This window comes from Clarias gariepinus, chromosome 4, assembly GCF_024256425.1.
Source record: "Clarias gariepinus isolate MV-2021 ecotype Netherlands chromosome 4, CGAR_prim_01v2, whole genome shotgun sequence".
NCBI classification, from domain to species: Eukaryota; Metazoa; Chordata; class Actinopteri; order Siluriformes; family Clariidae; genus Clarias; species Clarias gariepinus.
This window is the reverse complement of record NC_071103.1, coordinates 17,651,760-17,668,363: the sequence shown is the minus strand read 5'-3', so window position 1 is coordinate 17,668,363 and position 16,604 is coordinate 17,651,760. Positions and strand designations below refer to the sequence as shown.

At 36.2% G+C, this 16,604-nt stretch overlaps 1 protein-coding gene and 8 non-coding genes across 10 annotated transcripts in view; 6 read left to right on the top strand and 3 right to left on the bottom strand.

Moving 5' to 3' along the window:
* The first annotated feature begins 1,812 nt into the window (after positions 1 to 1,812).
* On the top strand, positions 1,813 to 1,884 carry trnaq-uug (transfer RNA glutamine (anticodon UUG)). The gene has a single exon. It is a non-coding gene; the product is annotated as a tRNA-Gln (tRNA).
* A 755-nt stretch (positions 1,885 to 2,639) lies between these two features.
* On the top strand, positions 2,640 to 2,711 carry trnaq-cug (transfer RNA glutamine (anticodon CUG)). Its single transcript has one exon. It is a non-coding gene; the product is annotated as a tRNA-Gln (tRNA).
* A 740-nt stretch (positions 2,712 to 3,451) lies between these two features.
* trnaq-cug (transfer RNA glutamine (anticodon CUG)) lies at positions 3,452 to 3,523 on the top strand. The gene has a single exon. It is a non-coding gene; the product is annotated as a tRNA-Gln (tRNA).
* Positions 3,524 to 4,316: 793 nt separating this feature from the next.
* trnaq-uug (transfer RNA glutamine (anticodon UUG)) lies at positions 4,317 to 4,388 on the bottom strand. The gene has a single exon. It is a non-coding gene; the product is annotated as a tRNA-Gln (tRNA).
* A 1,308-nt stretch (positions 4,389 to 5,696) lies between these two features.
* On the top strand, positions 5,697 to 5,768 carry trnaq-cug (transfer RNA glutamine (anticodon CUG)). Its single transcript has one exon. It is a non-coding gene; the product is annotated as a tRNA-Gln (tRNA).
* Positions 5,769 to 8,015: 2,247 nt separating this feature from the next.
* On the top strand, positions 8,016 to 8,087 carry trnaq-cug (transfer RNA glutamine (anticodon CUG)). The gene has a single exon. It is a non-coding gene; the product is annotated as a tRNA-Gln (tRNA).
* A 776-nt stretch (positions 8,088 to 8,863) lies between these two features.
* Positions 8,864 to 8,935, bottom strand: trnaq-uug (transfer RNA glutamine (anticodon UUG)). Its single transcript has one exon. It is a non-coding gene; the product is annotated as a tRNA-Gln (tRNA).
* Positions 8,936 to 10,246: 1,311 nt separating this feature from the next.
* On the top strand, positions 10,247 to 10,318 carry trnaq-cug (transfer RNA glutamine (anticodon CUG)). The gene has a single exon. It is a non-coding gene; the product is annotated as a tRNA-Gln (tRNA).
* A 1,307-nt stretch (positions 10,319 to 11,625) lies between these two features.
* npr1b (natriuretic peptide receptor 1b) overlaps positions 11,626 to 16,604 on the bottom strand; it is a 43,786-nt gene continuing 38,807 nt past the window's right edge. For both annotated transcript variants that reach the window (XM_053495014.1, XM_053495013.1), the window contains exons 18-23: positions 15,108 to 15,254; positions 13,607 to 13,730; positions 13,299 to 13,367; positions 12,889 to 13,063; positions 12,550 to 12,648; positions 11,626 to 12,363 (exon numbers count right to left, since the gene is read on the bottom strand). In XM_053495014.1, coding sequence (XP_053350989.1) covers positions 12,215 to 12,363; positions 12,550 to 12,648; positions 12,889 to 13,063; positions 13,299 to 13,367; positions 13,607 to 13,730; positions 15,108 to 15,254 — 763 coding nt within the window. In that variant the 3' untranslated portion in view covers positions 11,626 to 12,214. The remainder of the gene's footprint in view (positions 12,364 to 12,549; positions 12,649 to 12,888; positions 13,064 to 13,298; positions 13,368 to 13,606; positions 13,731 to 15,107; positions 15,255 to 16,604) is intronic.

The window sequence follows — 16,604 nt, the reverse complement described above, 5'->3', positions numbered from 1 at the left end:
GAAATAATTGTTTAACCATGTGGGGCCTGCCTCTACATTAGCTTTTAATACGATCATCCCAGCACTGCTTCAGACCAAACTAAACCAGCTCTCTGTTCCTAGCTCTATCTGTCACTGGATCACCAGCTTTCTGACAGACAGGCAGCAGCTAGTGAGACTGGGGAAATTCATGTCCAGCAGCCACACCACCAATACTGGAGCCCCTCGAGGATGCGTTCTCTCCCCACTGCTCTTCTCCCTCTACACCAACGACTGCACCTCTTCAGACCCCACTGTCAAGCTCCTGAAATTTGCAGACGACGCTACAATCATCGGCCTCATTCAGGGCGGTGATGAGTCTGCATACAGAAGTCAGGTCGAGCAGCTGGCTGTTTGGAGCAATCACAACAACCTGGAACTGAACACGCTCAAAACAGTGGAGATGATTGTGGACTTCAGGAGAAACCCACCTGCACTTCCCCCACTCACCATCATGAACAGCACTGTGACTGCAGTGGAGTCATTCCGGTTCCTGGGCACGACCATTTCTCAGAACGTGAAGTGGGACATTGACTCCATTGTTAAAAAAGGCCCACCAGAGGTTGTATTTCCTTCGCCAGCTAAAGAAATTCAACCTGCCACAGGAGCTGCTCACACAGTTCTACTCAGCCGGCATTGAATCCGTCCTGTGCACTTCAATAACTGTCTGGTTTGGCTCAGCTACGAAAACAGACATCAGAATACTAAAAAGGACGGTTTGGACTGCTGAAAGAATTATTGGCACTGCCCTGCCCATGCCGCAAGAACTGTATACATCCAGAGTGAGGAAAAGGGCTCGGAATATCACCTTGGACCCCTCACACCCAGGCCACCTTTTATTTGAACTTTTGCCGTCGGGTCGACGCTATAGAGCACCAAACACTAGGACAGTCAGGCAAAAAAACTCCCCCAGGCAATCTACCTCATGAACAGTTACACATCATTCTAACTGTCAATAAATTAATGTGCAATATTGTGTACAGTACCACAATGCAATATACTGTATAATACCACAGATTTCAGATATTTATATAACTTATTTAAAAGTTTCTCACACCCTACTCTATTTGATGTCAACCTTTTATTTTGTGTTGTGCTGTTTTGTCTTGTCATTTGTTTTTTTGTTCTGAAAGCTCTGTCATTAAACAAATTCCTTGTATGTGCAAGCGTACTTGGCAATAAAACTCTTTCTGATTCTAATTCTGAAATCTACTGATAATAGTATTCATTTAAATATGAAACATGATGTTACGACCAGTTTATCAGTCCTTATGAATTCAAATTCATATTCGGAAATGTACTGATAAACTGGTCGAAACATTGGGTTTCATATTTAAATTAACACCATAGAGTAAATACCAATACTAACTAACATAAGATGTAACAATTGTTAGGATTTTTGGACTAAAATGAAAGACAATTAAAACGAATAATAAAAACCTGAAAAGGCATATGTCTTTAAATTTGAGACTAACAGCTTATTTTTAATTAAAAAAAAAAAAAATTATGTTACTTTTTTAAAAAGGACATTTTATTTTCTGTATGCCGTGATTATGAACTTTACCAGTCAGATTGTTAGAGAACGAAATAAAAAAAAAGTTGTAAATTTTCAAAGATTTCAATAAATTATAAATAATAAATTCCTATATATGGAAAGAGTAAATGGTATTTTCTCGCAAGAGGTCTTTTATACTGTATGTATTTTATTACACTTACTACACGCACAAAAACGTTACTCATTATAATATTTCTAACTCCCTTTACCTTTGATTTTGGTTCAGGCGTTTCTATGGTGGTTCCATGGTGTAATGGTTAGCACTCTGGACTTTGAATCCAGCGATCCGAGTTCAAATCTCGGTGGAACCTCTGGACGTTTTATGTGGAAATGGATCTCGTCTAAACCCTCAGAACATTAGTGATGTCATCTCCCGATATGATATAATGAAACGATACCAAGATACCGATTCCATTTTAATTGAGGTTCTATGAGTAGCGTGCCTTCATCAACATTCCTATCCCACATTACGATTGCCCCGATTATTATTATTATTATTATTATTATTTATTAATTTATTAATTTATTTTTACAAATTTAAAATTTTTATGAATTAAATATAGCCAGTTCCTTATAACACCAGATTCCTCATTTAAAAATCAAAGGCAGCATAAAAAAATAAATAAAAGAGTTTAACATTTAACTGAGCAGCATGTATCTCTGTCACACTATGCTGAAGAAACTATGTTATAACAAAACTATGGTAGATTATTCCTAGTTACATGATAGTACGCTAGATTTAACACGAGGGTTCTTTCAGTTAGCCTGTGTGTATCAATTTTAAAGGAAGCTACAGCGCCATCTGTTGGTTGTCAGCTGTTTTTTTTAACCATAATAAAATTTGTCTTCAATAACATATAGTTTGTCGTCCAAATATTTCAAGCGTCGACCAAGTATTCTAATTAGTCTTGTTCCAGAGCAAAACCAATTTTAAAATAAAGGAAAAATTTTATTTGTAAAAAAGGTAATTTTAAAAGTTATTGTTTTTAATAAATTACAAAGAAAATTGTTTTTATTTTTAAAATAATTTGGGTTTTTTTTATCGATTATTACAGTGGTTTTTAACGGTTCCATGGTGTAATGGTTAGCACTCTGGACTCTGAATCCAGCGATCCGAGTTCAAATCTCGGTGGGACCTGCTCTCCTTTTCAGAGTCGCAGCACATGGGGATCCTATAAATTACAGAGATTAAATGAAAATCAATCAAATAAAACCCTCTGGCATGAATTAAAAACATTGTAACGCAAGGCGACAGATTGCATTAGGCATTTGTGCTCATAAACAACGAAACTTGTAAACATTACAAAAGGTTAATTCGCAGAACTTCAGAAAAATCCAACTAGGTCAACTACCTATTTCTTTGGATATGCAACACCATCTTCAATGGCTTCCTATCCCTATTGAAACGATAAAGTCTGTGTCAGTTTGTAGTAGAGGAATTCTATTTTGAATTGTGTGTCCAAATAAAATTTTGTTAGGCTGAGTTCTTTATGTGTGAGTGATTAAATGTGATTAAATGTTTATAGAATTTATATGGGATTAAAGTATTACTGAAAACAGCAGAGGAGCTAATTAGATTGTGGAAAGTCACAGCCTGGTGGCATGGGGCTGTAGTGGTTAATACTGGGGCATCTCCTGGGTCAAGGTTTTAATTTTTGCCTCTGATCTGTGTGCATGGAGTTTGCATTTCTTCTTGGTGCGTTTCTTTCGGATACTTCGATTTCCTACCACAGTCCAAGGGCATGCAGATTAGATTTATTGTCATTTCCAAATTGCCTGTACTGAACTTGTGTGAGGTATTGTGCATATGGCGCCTGTTCCACAGTAATCATAAACCCTGCTGTGGATGGTACTCGCCAAGACGGAGCATCCCCTAGTGGTTCCATGGTGTAATGGTTAGCACTCTGGACTCTGAATCCAGCGATCCGAGTTCAAATCTCGGTGGAACCTGCATGCGGTGTTTTTAAGATTTACTGTAAATCAGAGAGTAAATAAAAATCGATCAAATAGAACCCTTCGCATATATTAGAAATTTGCCTACATTTGCGCATGTTTATCTTACAAATTAATATTTATTTTATCAGATTAGATTTTCCTTTAATGATTTATGTTGAATCATGAGTTATGTTGAAGCATGAGTTATTCTTGTACTTTTACTTATCCATGCAATAGGAATTTAGAGTTTAGAGTCCAGAGTGCTAACCATTACACCATGGAACTGCTGTGGCCGAAAGTTTGTGCAACGCCAGTCGGGACGAACTAAATATTGTTCGGCAAAAGAAAAATAGCAGTTGCTATTTTCAAGAATATATTTAACATATTTTTAAGAATATAAAAAGTGTAAAAGTAATGTATTAGTGTTTAAAAAATTGATGATTTGTAAAATATAGACGCTGTGGAGAGCATTAGACAGGAAACAGACTTGAGCGGTTCTTCTCATAAGTCTTCTAGTCCGTTGTTTGTTCTTTTAAACCAATTGCACTGCATAGCGTCTATAGGAGCCATGTGACAAAAGAATTAACGACTCACGACTAACGTTAATAGGATTTTTGACAACAGCTACACTCAGGAAGAGTGATGGCTTTTGTCAAACCACCTCTGTGCTTTAGTTAGAGTCCTCTGTATTTTCATTCGGATTAAAGACTATAATCACTGTGATACAACCACCATATGCACAATTCCTCGTCCAGTTCATATTGTTCAGTAGGGTTAGGCGATGTGCTTCTCCACATAAAAGACCCAGAGGTTCCACCGAGATTTGAACTCGGATCGCTGGATTCAAAGTCCAGAGTGCTAACCATTACACCATGGAACCAATCCACACGTGTACTGACAGTTGGCAACAGCACCAGAAAACTCCTTATTGTATGGTACAATAAGGTATATGATGGATTCTAAGTGTGCATAGGATGGTAAATCCTATTGGAAAAGTGCCCCAAAACACACTACAATAAGGAATTTTGTAATAGTTTCATTACTATAGTAGTAATAGTTATAGTTTTTTTTTAAATGTAACTCAGCAATTTAGCCGTTTCCTTTTATGTGGAGAAGCACATCGCCTAACCCTACTGTACACTGAACAATATGAACTGGACGAGGAATTGTGCATATGGTGGTTGTGTCACAGTAATTATAGTCTTTAATCCGAATGAAAATACAGAGGACTCTAACTAAAGCACAGAGGTGGGTTGACAAAAGCCATCACTCTTCCTGAGTGTAGCTGTTGTCAAAAATCCTATTAACCTTTTTTTTTCCATTTGACTGAATCATAGCGCTGCCTCCAGATGCATGTTCAGTGCGCACTATGCATGGTGGGTGCATTATTTCATGTGCTTCCCATATTATGCTGATACACACATCACACTGGAACAAAGCAAGTGTTGTTGTTTTTTTCTTTTCCTTAATTAGTCTCACTAGCAAGTGGTTTTCTTATGGCCGCACAACTGTTTGGTCTAGTTCTCGTCACATTGTGTCTATTTATGAGAATATAAGAATATTATTATATCTTTCTTTAATGATAATTGTATTTTGATGACAATTGTAACTGAAAAGTGTGTTTTTGCAATAATTATTATTTAAGCTTTTATAGAGAAACATTAACCACTCATATAACACCAAAGCGCATTATTATCTTACTTAAGAGCAGATTATTTACTGTAAACTATGCTGAAGAACACTGTAATAACAGAACTGTTTGGCGTTAGTCCTAGTTACATGCTAATGCACTTGATTTAACACGAGGGCTTTTTCACTTAGCCTGTATGTATCCACCAATTATAAAGAAAACCTCCGGGATAGATTTACATGAGCTACAGCGACCTTTTTTTTTTTTTTTTTTTTAATCAAAACCAATCTTTGATTATGAGTTAAATTCTTTTATAGTTTTTAATAGCGGCAAACTCTGCATTATAATAAATAATGCAGAGGTTGCCGTGCAAGTATTCCGAGCGATGTATGTACTACTAGATGATAATACACTAACACTAAGCCCATAACATATATTTTTTCTAAAACAACGAATTTTAAATAAACGTTTGAAAACGTGACATAAAATAAGTTTTATTAGTCTTTTTAATCTGGGATCATTGCGCATGGAGCTCTTGAAACCAGGCCTGCCCCTAGCGGTTCCATGGTGTAATGGTTAGCACTCTGGACTCTGAATCCAGCGATCCGAGTTCAAATCTCGGTGGGACCTACAATTGTTTCTTTCTTCTTGTCAGTGTCTGGGAAGTATATATACATACAAATATACTGTACATACACATACACAATGATCACCCATAATAGTAGCATTGATTAACAGTTAATTCTTTACTGGTATGTAATTGGTTATGGAATGACAGAAAGGTAGCAGAACACTCAGTCCATCACAGCTTGCTGTATATGGGGCTTAGCAGGGAAATTGTTTAAGGTTGTTGATCTGGCCTCCAAATTCCTCAGATCTCAATCTGATCGAGCATCCATGGAATGCACCAGATACCTTGCAAGACACCTTGCAATTTAAAGGATCTGCAGCTCAGACCCCACTGCACATCCACAGATCCATTCTTTTCTGGACCTACACTATGTAAGGTATTAAATTACATGATATCACTATAAAAGCCTATTAAAAGTCAAGGGCATCTTACATTAGTAAAATAACAATCAGTTAATAATATGGGATTATAATCTGAAGGATCCTTAATTCTATCTATAATTAATATCACTCTGAAAAATTAATATTGAAAAGATATAATGCTCAGCATTTATTTATTTATTTTTTGTATAAAACATTGCTAGTGTGTTTTATTCTTTTCAGATGTAAGTATACCTCAACATTTACTATCTGTCTCCCCCTAGTTACAGCTGTGATAAAGAGTATGCATTTTTAAATGAAAGTGAAAAACAAATTTTCATTTTGCTCAAAGTCTAACAATATACTGTGTAAGCATTGCCAAATGACAAAAAACTAATTTAGCTGCACTGCTTTTTGACATACAGTGGTGGCCAAAACTATTAAGACAACATATCCAATGTATTATAGTTCTCCCTGTGACTTTACTAATTAATTCTGGTCCTGCTGAAGGGTTGTGCTAATTAAAATCAATGGTTTTTATTTTCTCATTCTGGTGTGTCCACATCAACACAGAAATTCTTCAGTGATTAGTGAACTTCTGTGGCAAAATCCTGTACATGATCTTCAGAAAGCAGTCAAGCAGACATGGATTCAGCAAGCGAGTACTGCAGATGTTTTTTTAACTTAATGTCCAGGAGAATTCAGCAGAAGAATAAATTCTAGAACTAAATCATACTAAATATTGATTGTTGTATAGCAATTTAATTGCATAAAATAACAAATCATTCTCATTATCTTTATTGCCAATCTAAAAAAAAAAAGTTAAGAATGTCATTAAACATTCCATTTCACTTTTGACTCAATACTTTTGGCCACCACTGTTCGTATATACAAGTATATATAAGCAATATCCATACAGCTTGAAAAACTGAATACTGGCCATAAATTGAGATATTTGGAATTCATTTGGATATTTACTGTGCAAAAATAACCAAAAAAAAAGCAAAGTCTTAACAGCTAGCTGCAAACCTCAGCTGTTATCCATCACAGAAAATAACCACTGTACATTATGTAAGAAAATATGGTGTAATGGTTAGCACTCTGGACTCTGAATCCAGCGATCCGAGTTCAAATCTCGGTGGGACCTGCTCTCCTTTTCAGAGTCGCAGCACATGGGGATCCTATAAATTACAGAGATTAAATGAAAATCAATCAAATAAAACCCTCTGGCATGAATTAAAAACATTGTAACGCAAGGCGACAGATTGCATTAGGCATTTGTGCTCATAAACAACGAAACTTGTAAACATTACAAAAGGTTAATTCGCAGAACTTCAGAAAAATCCAACTAGGTCAACTACCTATTTCTTTGGATATGCAACACCATCTTCAATGGCTTCCTATCCCTATTGAAACGATAAAGTCTGTGTCAGTTTGTAGTAGAGGAATTCTATTTTGAATTGTGTGTCCAAATAAAATTTTGTTAGGCTGAGTTCTTTATGTGTGAGTGATTAAATGTGATTAAATGTTTATAGAATTTATATGGGATTAAAGTATTACTGAAAACAGCAGAGGAGCTAATTAGATTGTGGAAAGTCACAGCCTGGTGGCATGGGGCTGTAGTGGTTAATACTGGGGCATCTCCTGGGTCAAGGTTTTAATTTTTGCCTCTGATCTGTGTGCATGGAGTTTGCATTTCTTCTTGGTGCGTTTCTTTCGGATACTTCGATTTCCTACCACAGTCCAAGGGCATGCAGATTAGATTTATTGTCATTTCCAAATTGCCTGTACTGAACTTGTGTGAGGTATTGTGCATATGGCGCCTGTTCCACAGTAATCATAAACCCTGCTGTGGATGGTACTCGCCAAGACGGAGCATCTCCTAGTGGTTCCATGGTGTAATGGTTAGCACTCTGGACTCTGAATCCAGCGATCCGAGTTCAAATCTCGGTGGAACCTGCATGCGGTGTTTTTAAGATTTACTGTAAATCAGAGAGTAAATAAAAATCGATCAAATAAAACCATCCGCATATATTAGAAATTTGCCTACATTTGCGCATATTTATCTCACAAATTAATATTTATTTTATCAGATTAGATTTTCCTTTAATGATTTATGTTGAAGCATGAGTTATTCCTGTACTTTTACTCATCCATGCAATAGGAATTTAGAGTTTAGAGTCCAGAGTGCTAACCATTACACCATGGAACTGCTGTGGCCGAAAGTTTGTGCAACGCCAGTCGGGACGAACTAAATATTGTTCGGCAAAAGAAAAATAGCAGTTGCTATTTTCAAGAATATATTTAACATATTTTTAAGAATATAAAAAGTGTAAAAGTAATGTATTAGTGTTTAAAAAATTGATGATTTGTAAAATATAGACGCTGTGGAGAGCATTAGACAGGAAACAGACTTGAGCGGTTCTTCTCATAAGTCTTCTAGTCCGTTGTTTGTTCTTTTAAACCAATTGCACTGCATAGCGTCTATAGGAGCCATGTGACAAAAGAATTAACGACTCACGACTAACGTTAATAGGATTTTTGACAACAGCTACACTCAGGAAGAGTGATGGCTTTTGTCAAACCACCTCTGTGCTTTAGTTAGAGTCCTCTGTATTTTCATTCGGATTAAAGACTATAATCACTGTGATACAACCACCATATGCACAATTCCTCGTCCAGTTCATATTGTTCAGTAGGGTTAGGCGATGTGCTTCTCCACATAAAAGACCCAGAGGTTCCACCGAGATTTGAACTCGGATCGCTGGATTCAAAGTCCAGAGTGCTAACCATTACACCATGGAACCAATCCACACGTGTATCGACAGTTGGCAACAGCACCAGAAAACTCCTTATTGTATGGTACAATAAGGTATATAATGGATTCTAAGTGTGCATAGGATGGTAAATCCTATTGGAAAAGTGCCCAAAACCCACTACAATAAGGAATTTTGTAATAGTTTCATTACTATAGTAGTAATAGTTATAGTTTTTTTTTTATGTAATTCAGCAATTTAGCCGTTTCCTTTTATGTGGAGAAGCACATCGCCTAACCCTACTGTACACTGAACAATATGAACTGGACGAGGAATTGTGCATATGGTGGTTGTGTCACAGTAATTATAGTATTTAATCCGAATGAAAATACAGAGGACTCTAGCTAAAGCACAGAGGTGGTTTGACAAAAGCCATAACTCTTCCTGAGTGTAGCTGTTGTCAAAAATCCTATTAACCTTTTTTTTTTCCATTTGACTGAATCATAGCGCTGCTTCCAGATGCATGTTCAGTGCGCACTATGCATGGTGGGTGCATTATTTCATGTGCTTCCCATATTATGCTGATGCACACATCACGCTGGAACAAAGTTGTTTTTGTTTTTTTTCTTCTTTTCCTTGATTAGTCTCACTAGCAAGTGGTTTTCTTATGGCCGCACAACTGTTTGGTTGGTCTAGTTCTCGTCACATTGTGTCTATTTATGAGAATATAAGAATATTATTAGTTATTTATTTAATGATAATTGTATTTTGATGACAATTGTAACTGAAAAGTGTGTTTTGCAATAATTATTATTTAAGCTTTTATAGAGGAACATTAACCACTCATGTAACAGCAAAGCGCATTATTATCTTACTTAAGAGCAGATTATTTACTGTAAACTATGCTGAAGAACACTGTAATAACAGAACTGTTTGGCGTTAGTCCTAGTTACATGCTAATGCACTTGATTTAACACGAGGGCTTTTTCACTTAGCCTGTATGTATCCACCAATTATAAAGAAAACCTCCGGGATAGATTTACATGAGCTACAGCGACCTTTTTTTTTTTTTTTTTTTTAATCAAAACCAATCTTTGATTATGAGTTAAATTCTTTTATAGTTTTTAATAGCGGCAAACTCTGCATTATAATAAATAATGCAGAGGTTGCCGTGCAAGTATTCCGAGCGATGTATGTACTACTAGATGATAATACACTAACACTAAGCCCATAACATATATTTTTTCTAAAACAACGAATTTTAAATAAACGTTTGAAAACGTGACATAAAATAAGTTTTATTAGTCTTTTTAATCTGGGATCATTGCGCATGGAGCTCTTGAAACCAGGCCTGCCCCTAGCGGTTCCATGGTGTAATGGTTAGCACTCTGGACTCTGAATCCAGCGATCCGAGTTCAAATCTCGGTGGGACCTACAATTGTTTCTTTCTTCTTGTCAGTGTCTGGGAAGTATATATACATACAAATATACTGTACATACACATACACAATGATCACCCATAATAGTAGCATTGATTAACAGTTAATTCTTTACTGGTATGTAATTGGTTATGGAATGACAGAAAGGTAGCAGAACACTCAGTCCATCACAGCTTGCTGTATATGGGGCTTAGCAGGGAAATTGTTTAAGGTTGTTGATCTGGCCTCCAAATTCCTCAGATCTCAATCTGATCGAGCATCCATGGAATGCACCAGATACCTTGCAAGACACCTTGCAATTTAAAGGATCTGCAGCTCAGACCCCACTGCACATCCACAGATCCATTCTTTTCTGGACCTACACTATGTAAGGTATTAAATTACATGATATCACTATAAAAGCCTATTAAAAGTCAAGGGCATCTTACATTAGTAAAATAACAATCAGTTAATAATATGGGATTATAATCTGAAGGATCCTTAATTCTATCTATAATTAATATCACTCTGAAAAATTAATATTGAAAAGATATAATGCTCAGCATTTATTTATTTATTTTTTGTATAAAACATTGCCAGTGTGTTTTATTCTTTTCAGATGTAAGTATACTTCAACATTTACTAACTGTCTCCCCCTAGTTACAGCTGTGATAAAGAGTATGCATTTTTAAATGAAAGTGAAAAACAAATTTTCATTTTGCTCAAAGTCCAACAATATACTGTGTAAGCATTGCCAAATGACAAAAAACTAATTTAGCTGCACTGCTTTTTGACATACAGTGGTGGCCAAAACTATTAAGACAACATATCCGATGTATTATAGTTCTTCATGTGACTTCACTAATTAATTCTGGTCCTGCTGAAGGGTTGTGCTAATTAAAATCAACTGGTTTTTATTTTCTCATTCTGGTGTGTCCACATCAACACAGAAATTCTTAAGTGATTAGTGAACTTCTGTGGCAAAATCCTGTACATGATCTTCAGGAAGCAGTCAAGCAGACATGGATTCAGCAAGCGAGTACTGCAGATGTTTTTTTTAACTTAATGTCCAGGAGAATTCAGCAGAAGAATAAATTCTAGAACTAAATCATACTAAATATTGATTGTTGTATAGCAATTTAATTGCATAAAATAACAAATCATTCTCATTATCTTTATTGCCAATCTAAAAAAAAAAGTTAAGAATGTCATTAAACATTCCATTTCACTTTTGACTCAATACTTTTGGCCACCACTGTTCGTATATACAAGTATATATAAGCAATATCCATACAGCTTGAAAAACTGAATACTGGCCATAAATTGAGATATTTGGAATTCATTTGGATATTTACTGTGCAAAAATAACCAAAAAAAAAGCAAAGTCTTAACAGCTAGCTGCAAACCTCAGCTGTTATCCATCACAGAAAATAACCACTGTACATTATGTAAGAAAATACAGATGTCATTCCTGTGAAATAAATTATATACTAGTATGAATGATCACTATTTTTACATTACAAAGTTGAATTAATACAAAATCCTATGAAGACATTCTATCCTGTAAATTACAATAATATCAGTCAACAGTCTCACGTGGTGCCCATCCCCATAAAGCATGAGAATGTTGAGAAACATATACAGGTTAACTACTAGATGTGTTTAATGGCATTACATGTTCACTCAGGATCTTAAAGGCATACATGTTTCATTTATAAAAGCAAAATATCAACAAGCGGTGATCACAGTGTAGAAAATATTTTAGATCCTTCATCAATAGAAAAGCCAGAGTTCAACTCCAATAGTGCTGTCTATTGGAATACAGGGAAAGGGCTGTGCAAACAGAAGGCAGACGTTCTGGCAGCAGGGGTTAACTAGCACCGTCTGCATCCTACCCAGCACCTGACTCCATTTATTCACTGCTCTTTGTCTCTCCCAAAAGCCAGTAGGTCCTCATTTTGCCCTTGCCTTTCATTTCCACATCTCCTCTTAGCTCCAACTGGAAACAGTTAAATTCTTGCAGCACATCATGTGTGGCCGATGACACATGGATCTTCAAGGCTGCCAAAAAAATGTCATTACTAGAATATATGCTTTATTCTTATATGCAACAATTTGGTTTAGAAAGAAAACTTGAATTTATTGGCATTTACTATTGTGCTCTAGTAGCATTAACTTTTTCCATTTATCCAGAAAATTTACTATTTTCCATGGAGAGTTGAAAGTTCAAAGTATTATATGACTTACGCTCGCCGTTGGACTCCATCCTTGATGATGTGTTCACTGTGTCTCCAAATAGACAGTACCGAGGCATCTTTAGCCCTACTACACCAGCACATACAGGGCCTGAAAATGCACATGTGGATATTAAATAGTGGAAGACAATTTGGGCTTTGTGCTCTGGAATGTTCACCTATATTGGGGTTTATATTAACATAATTGTTGTGTTAAAAACAAGTTGTGTTATCAAGCTCTACCCAAGGCAACATTAGTCCCAGTAATTATCATACAGTAAATATGGAGTCTTAGAGTCATTATCACTAAACAGTAAATTTTCCGCAAACAGGAGCATCATGTCATTCTCACCACTGTGGATGCCGATGCGCAGTTTGAGCTGCTGGTCAGGTCGGTGACGAATCTTAAATGTTTTGACAGCCTCGAGCAGAGCAAGGGACATGCGGGCGATCTCACATGCGTGCATCTTCCCATTACGCACTGGTAGACCAGAAACAACCATGTAGGCGTCACCGATTGTCTCCACCTACAGGAAGACAGAAAGGTGGACTCAGCACTTCCAATTAGACAACAGCACTACACAGAAAAAATATGCATTTTTCCTAGATGTATTAAATAAATAATTAAATGATCATTATATCACATGCAAACAAAATTTAAATTGCTTTGGGAGACTTAACATTTCGTGTACTTGTTGCAGATAAATAACTGCTTATCAATTTGAAAATTTTCTCAGTAAAATGTTTGACTATTAGAAATACCTTGTAAACATCAAAGTTGTCAATAATGGCATCAAAACAAGTGTAGAGATCATTTAGCAGAGTCACAACCTAAAAAATAACCAAACAGCAAATCACGACAATGGATGTTCTACACAGCATTTCAGAACAGCGGATAAAAGGCTTATTCCTATATAATACTGGATATTTTGATGATTCATTCTGACATTCAACATGTGGATCAATAAAGTCTAATAATTTAGCTACAACACACAAAAAGAAAAAAGCTACTAATAATATTCTGTACATACAGCTTAGGGAGAAGTCTAAGTTCAGTGTGAGATGGATACCTGCATCGGTGTGATTTCAGCAGACAGGGCAGTAAAACCCACAATATCACTAAAGTAGATGGTGACTGAGTCGAAAGCCTCAGCTTGCACAGTCTCCCCCCTCTTCAGCTGCTCTGCCACTGAGCTACATATAAAAACATGCAATTTTAGACACAGTGATCATCAACCACATTGTTTAATGCAGCATCACACCCACATATATTGTGTGCAAGGGTTAGAGCCCATCGTTCTTTTAATGGATGCAAGCCACATGGAAAATATTGTTTATGTTATTGTGAATTGTTTTTAATAAAAGTATCCAAATGTATATCAATTGAAATCCTAATGACCTCATGTAACCTGGGAGCAGGAGTTAACTGATCATTGTAAAAATACTCTAGCAGAATCTTTAGTTATTATAATTTAGTTATCCCAGTTTTAAACCAATGAACAAATGTGTTTTTCCTTGTTGTGGATAATTAAATGCATTTATATAAATTATTTGGCTAAAGGTAACTCACAGATAAAGACAAAGGTTTCCAGAGATGATCATATATATTTACCTTCATTTGTCTAATAACTGAGTAATAACATGATACAAAAGTAAACTTTGTGTTTCGACTTCTTAATGCTAAAACAGATGCTCGTCAGAGTAGTGCTATTGAGTGTATCACTGTGGATAAGGCATTGGACTACGGTTCGGAAGATCCCAGGTTCAAACCCCACAACCACCAAGTTGCCACTGTTGGGCCCTTGAGCAAGGCCCTTAACCCTCAACTGCTCAGATGTATAATGAGATAAAAATGTAAGTCACTCTGGATAAGAGCGTCTGCCAAATGCCCAAATGTAAATTTAATGTAAATTTATATTTCTATTGTTTACGGCAGTATATCGTTTTGGCACCTATTTTGTATAATTATTATGACTATCATGATATGTGACTATCACGTGATGTGATTCGCATTTCCATCAGATGACAGCAATAGGACAATAGGAGCATCACTTGCTGAAGGTTTGTTCATTTTAGTTGTCCTTGCGTCCAACTGATGGTTTTGTGAAAGTTAAATAAATGCAAATGATAAACAATGAGCTTACATTAATTGATAATAAGACATTTAATTACTAAGTAGTTTTCTAAGTACAGCACTCTGCATTCTCTGGTACAACTGGCTCATTCCAGCATGCATCTAAATGGTTAAATGTCATGATTTTGACTGGTCTTTATTTGATTTTCTATTAATAGACAAAGGTCCAAGGACACTGAGTTTTTCAAAAACATTTCATAACGTTGAGCGTCAGCATATCTATGTATATCTATTAATTAATTTTCATTTTGATTCAATTAAAATCAATTTATTTTGCATGTAACCAGCAGATGTTCAATATTGTAATGACATTATTAGGTAGATTGACATTATTATTTGTATGTATATACTGTATGTCTAGTCAGTAGTAACAGCAAAATTTTGTCATGTCTTTTCCAGCCATGGTTATGTATGTGTTATCTGTTGTAATGACTAACTGAGGCAGGATCTGGTAAAGTAGGGCTTCTGCCTTGCGTTTCTCTTCCAGATAAGCCTGCGTCCTCTCCTCCACCAGCTCCTCCAGATTGTTAGCATACTGCTCCATCCGAGACAGCAAGTTATCCAGGATATCCCTGCTGTGCTCCCTGAGACAATGAGAACAATGAGGTGGAAGGTGAGCACCAAAATCATAGACTGTGTGTAATGTGTGCTGGGAAGCTGAGTAGCTTGGAATAAATGTAAAGATAAAGACAAGATTATTAAAGCTTAAAATATTAAAGCTCCTAAAATATGTCAGCTGGTCATGTAAAAAACAATAACGTCTATGCAGCTGGAATGGCAACAAGTGAAGTGAGTGTTATTTGGAAATATAGAAATGACACTGAAATGAGAATGAAAAGAATGGACTAATTTCACTCATCTCTTCTGCAAATTCATCAACCAGTATATTAGATCCTGTACCGACACATTTTCTTAAACAGATAGTACCAGCAATAACAGAACCCCTGTTGAGAATAATTAATTCTTCATTCAGCATTGGTTATGTTCCAAAATCTTTTAAATTAGCAGTTATCAAACTAATAATTAAGAAACCTGACCTCGACCCCTGTCAGCTGTCCAATTACAGGCCAATATTAAACCTCCCCTTTATCTCTAAGATTCTGGAAAAGATAGTAGCGGAGCAGCTATGCTCATATCTACATAGAAATGGCATAGATGAACTGTATCAGTCAGGATTTAGGCCTCATCACAGCACAGAGACAGCACTCGTTAAAGTAGTAAATGACCTCCTATTGGCCTCTGATCAGGGTTGTGTAACTATGCTTGTATTACTCGACCTCAGTGCAGCTTTTGACACCATTGATCACGCCATTCTTCTTCACAGATTATAAAATGTAGTAGGAATTAAGGGTACAGCCCTCTCCTGGCTCAGATCCTATCTGACCGATCGTTATCAGTATGTAGACTTAAATGGTGATTATTCTGCATGTATCTAGTGAAGTTTGGCGTTCCGCAGGGTTCAGTTTTAGGTCCACTGCTTTTTTCCCTTTACATGCTTCCTCTGGGCAACATAATCCGTAAGCATGGTATTAGTTTTTATTGTTATGCTGACGACACACAGTTATAAAAAACAGCTTACTAAAGTTGAGCAATGTGTGCAGGACATAAGAAATTGAATGCTAATTAACTTCCTTCTGCTTAATCCGGATAAGACAAAAGTTCTAGTCATAGGGCCGCATACAGCTAGGAGTAAAATTTTAGAACACACCGTAACTTTAGATGGCCTTTCTGTTCCATCAAGTGCAACAGTAAAAGACCTTGGTGTGATTATAGATTCCAGCCTATCATTTGAAGCTCATGTAGATAATATTACCAGGATAGCATTTATTCACCTCAGAAATATTGCCAAGATAAGAAATATATTGTCGCTAAACGATGCAAAAAAACTAGTTTATGCTTTTATCACCTCTAGGTTGGACTATTGCAATGCCTTA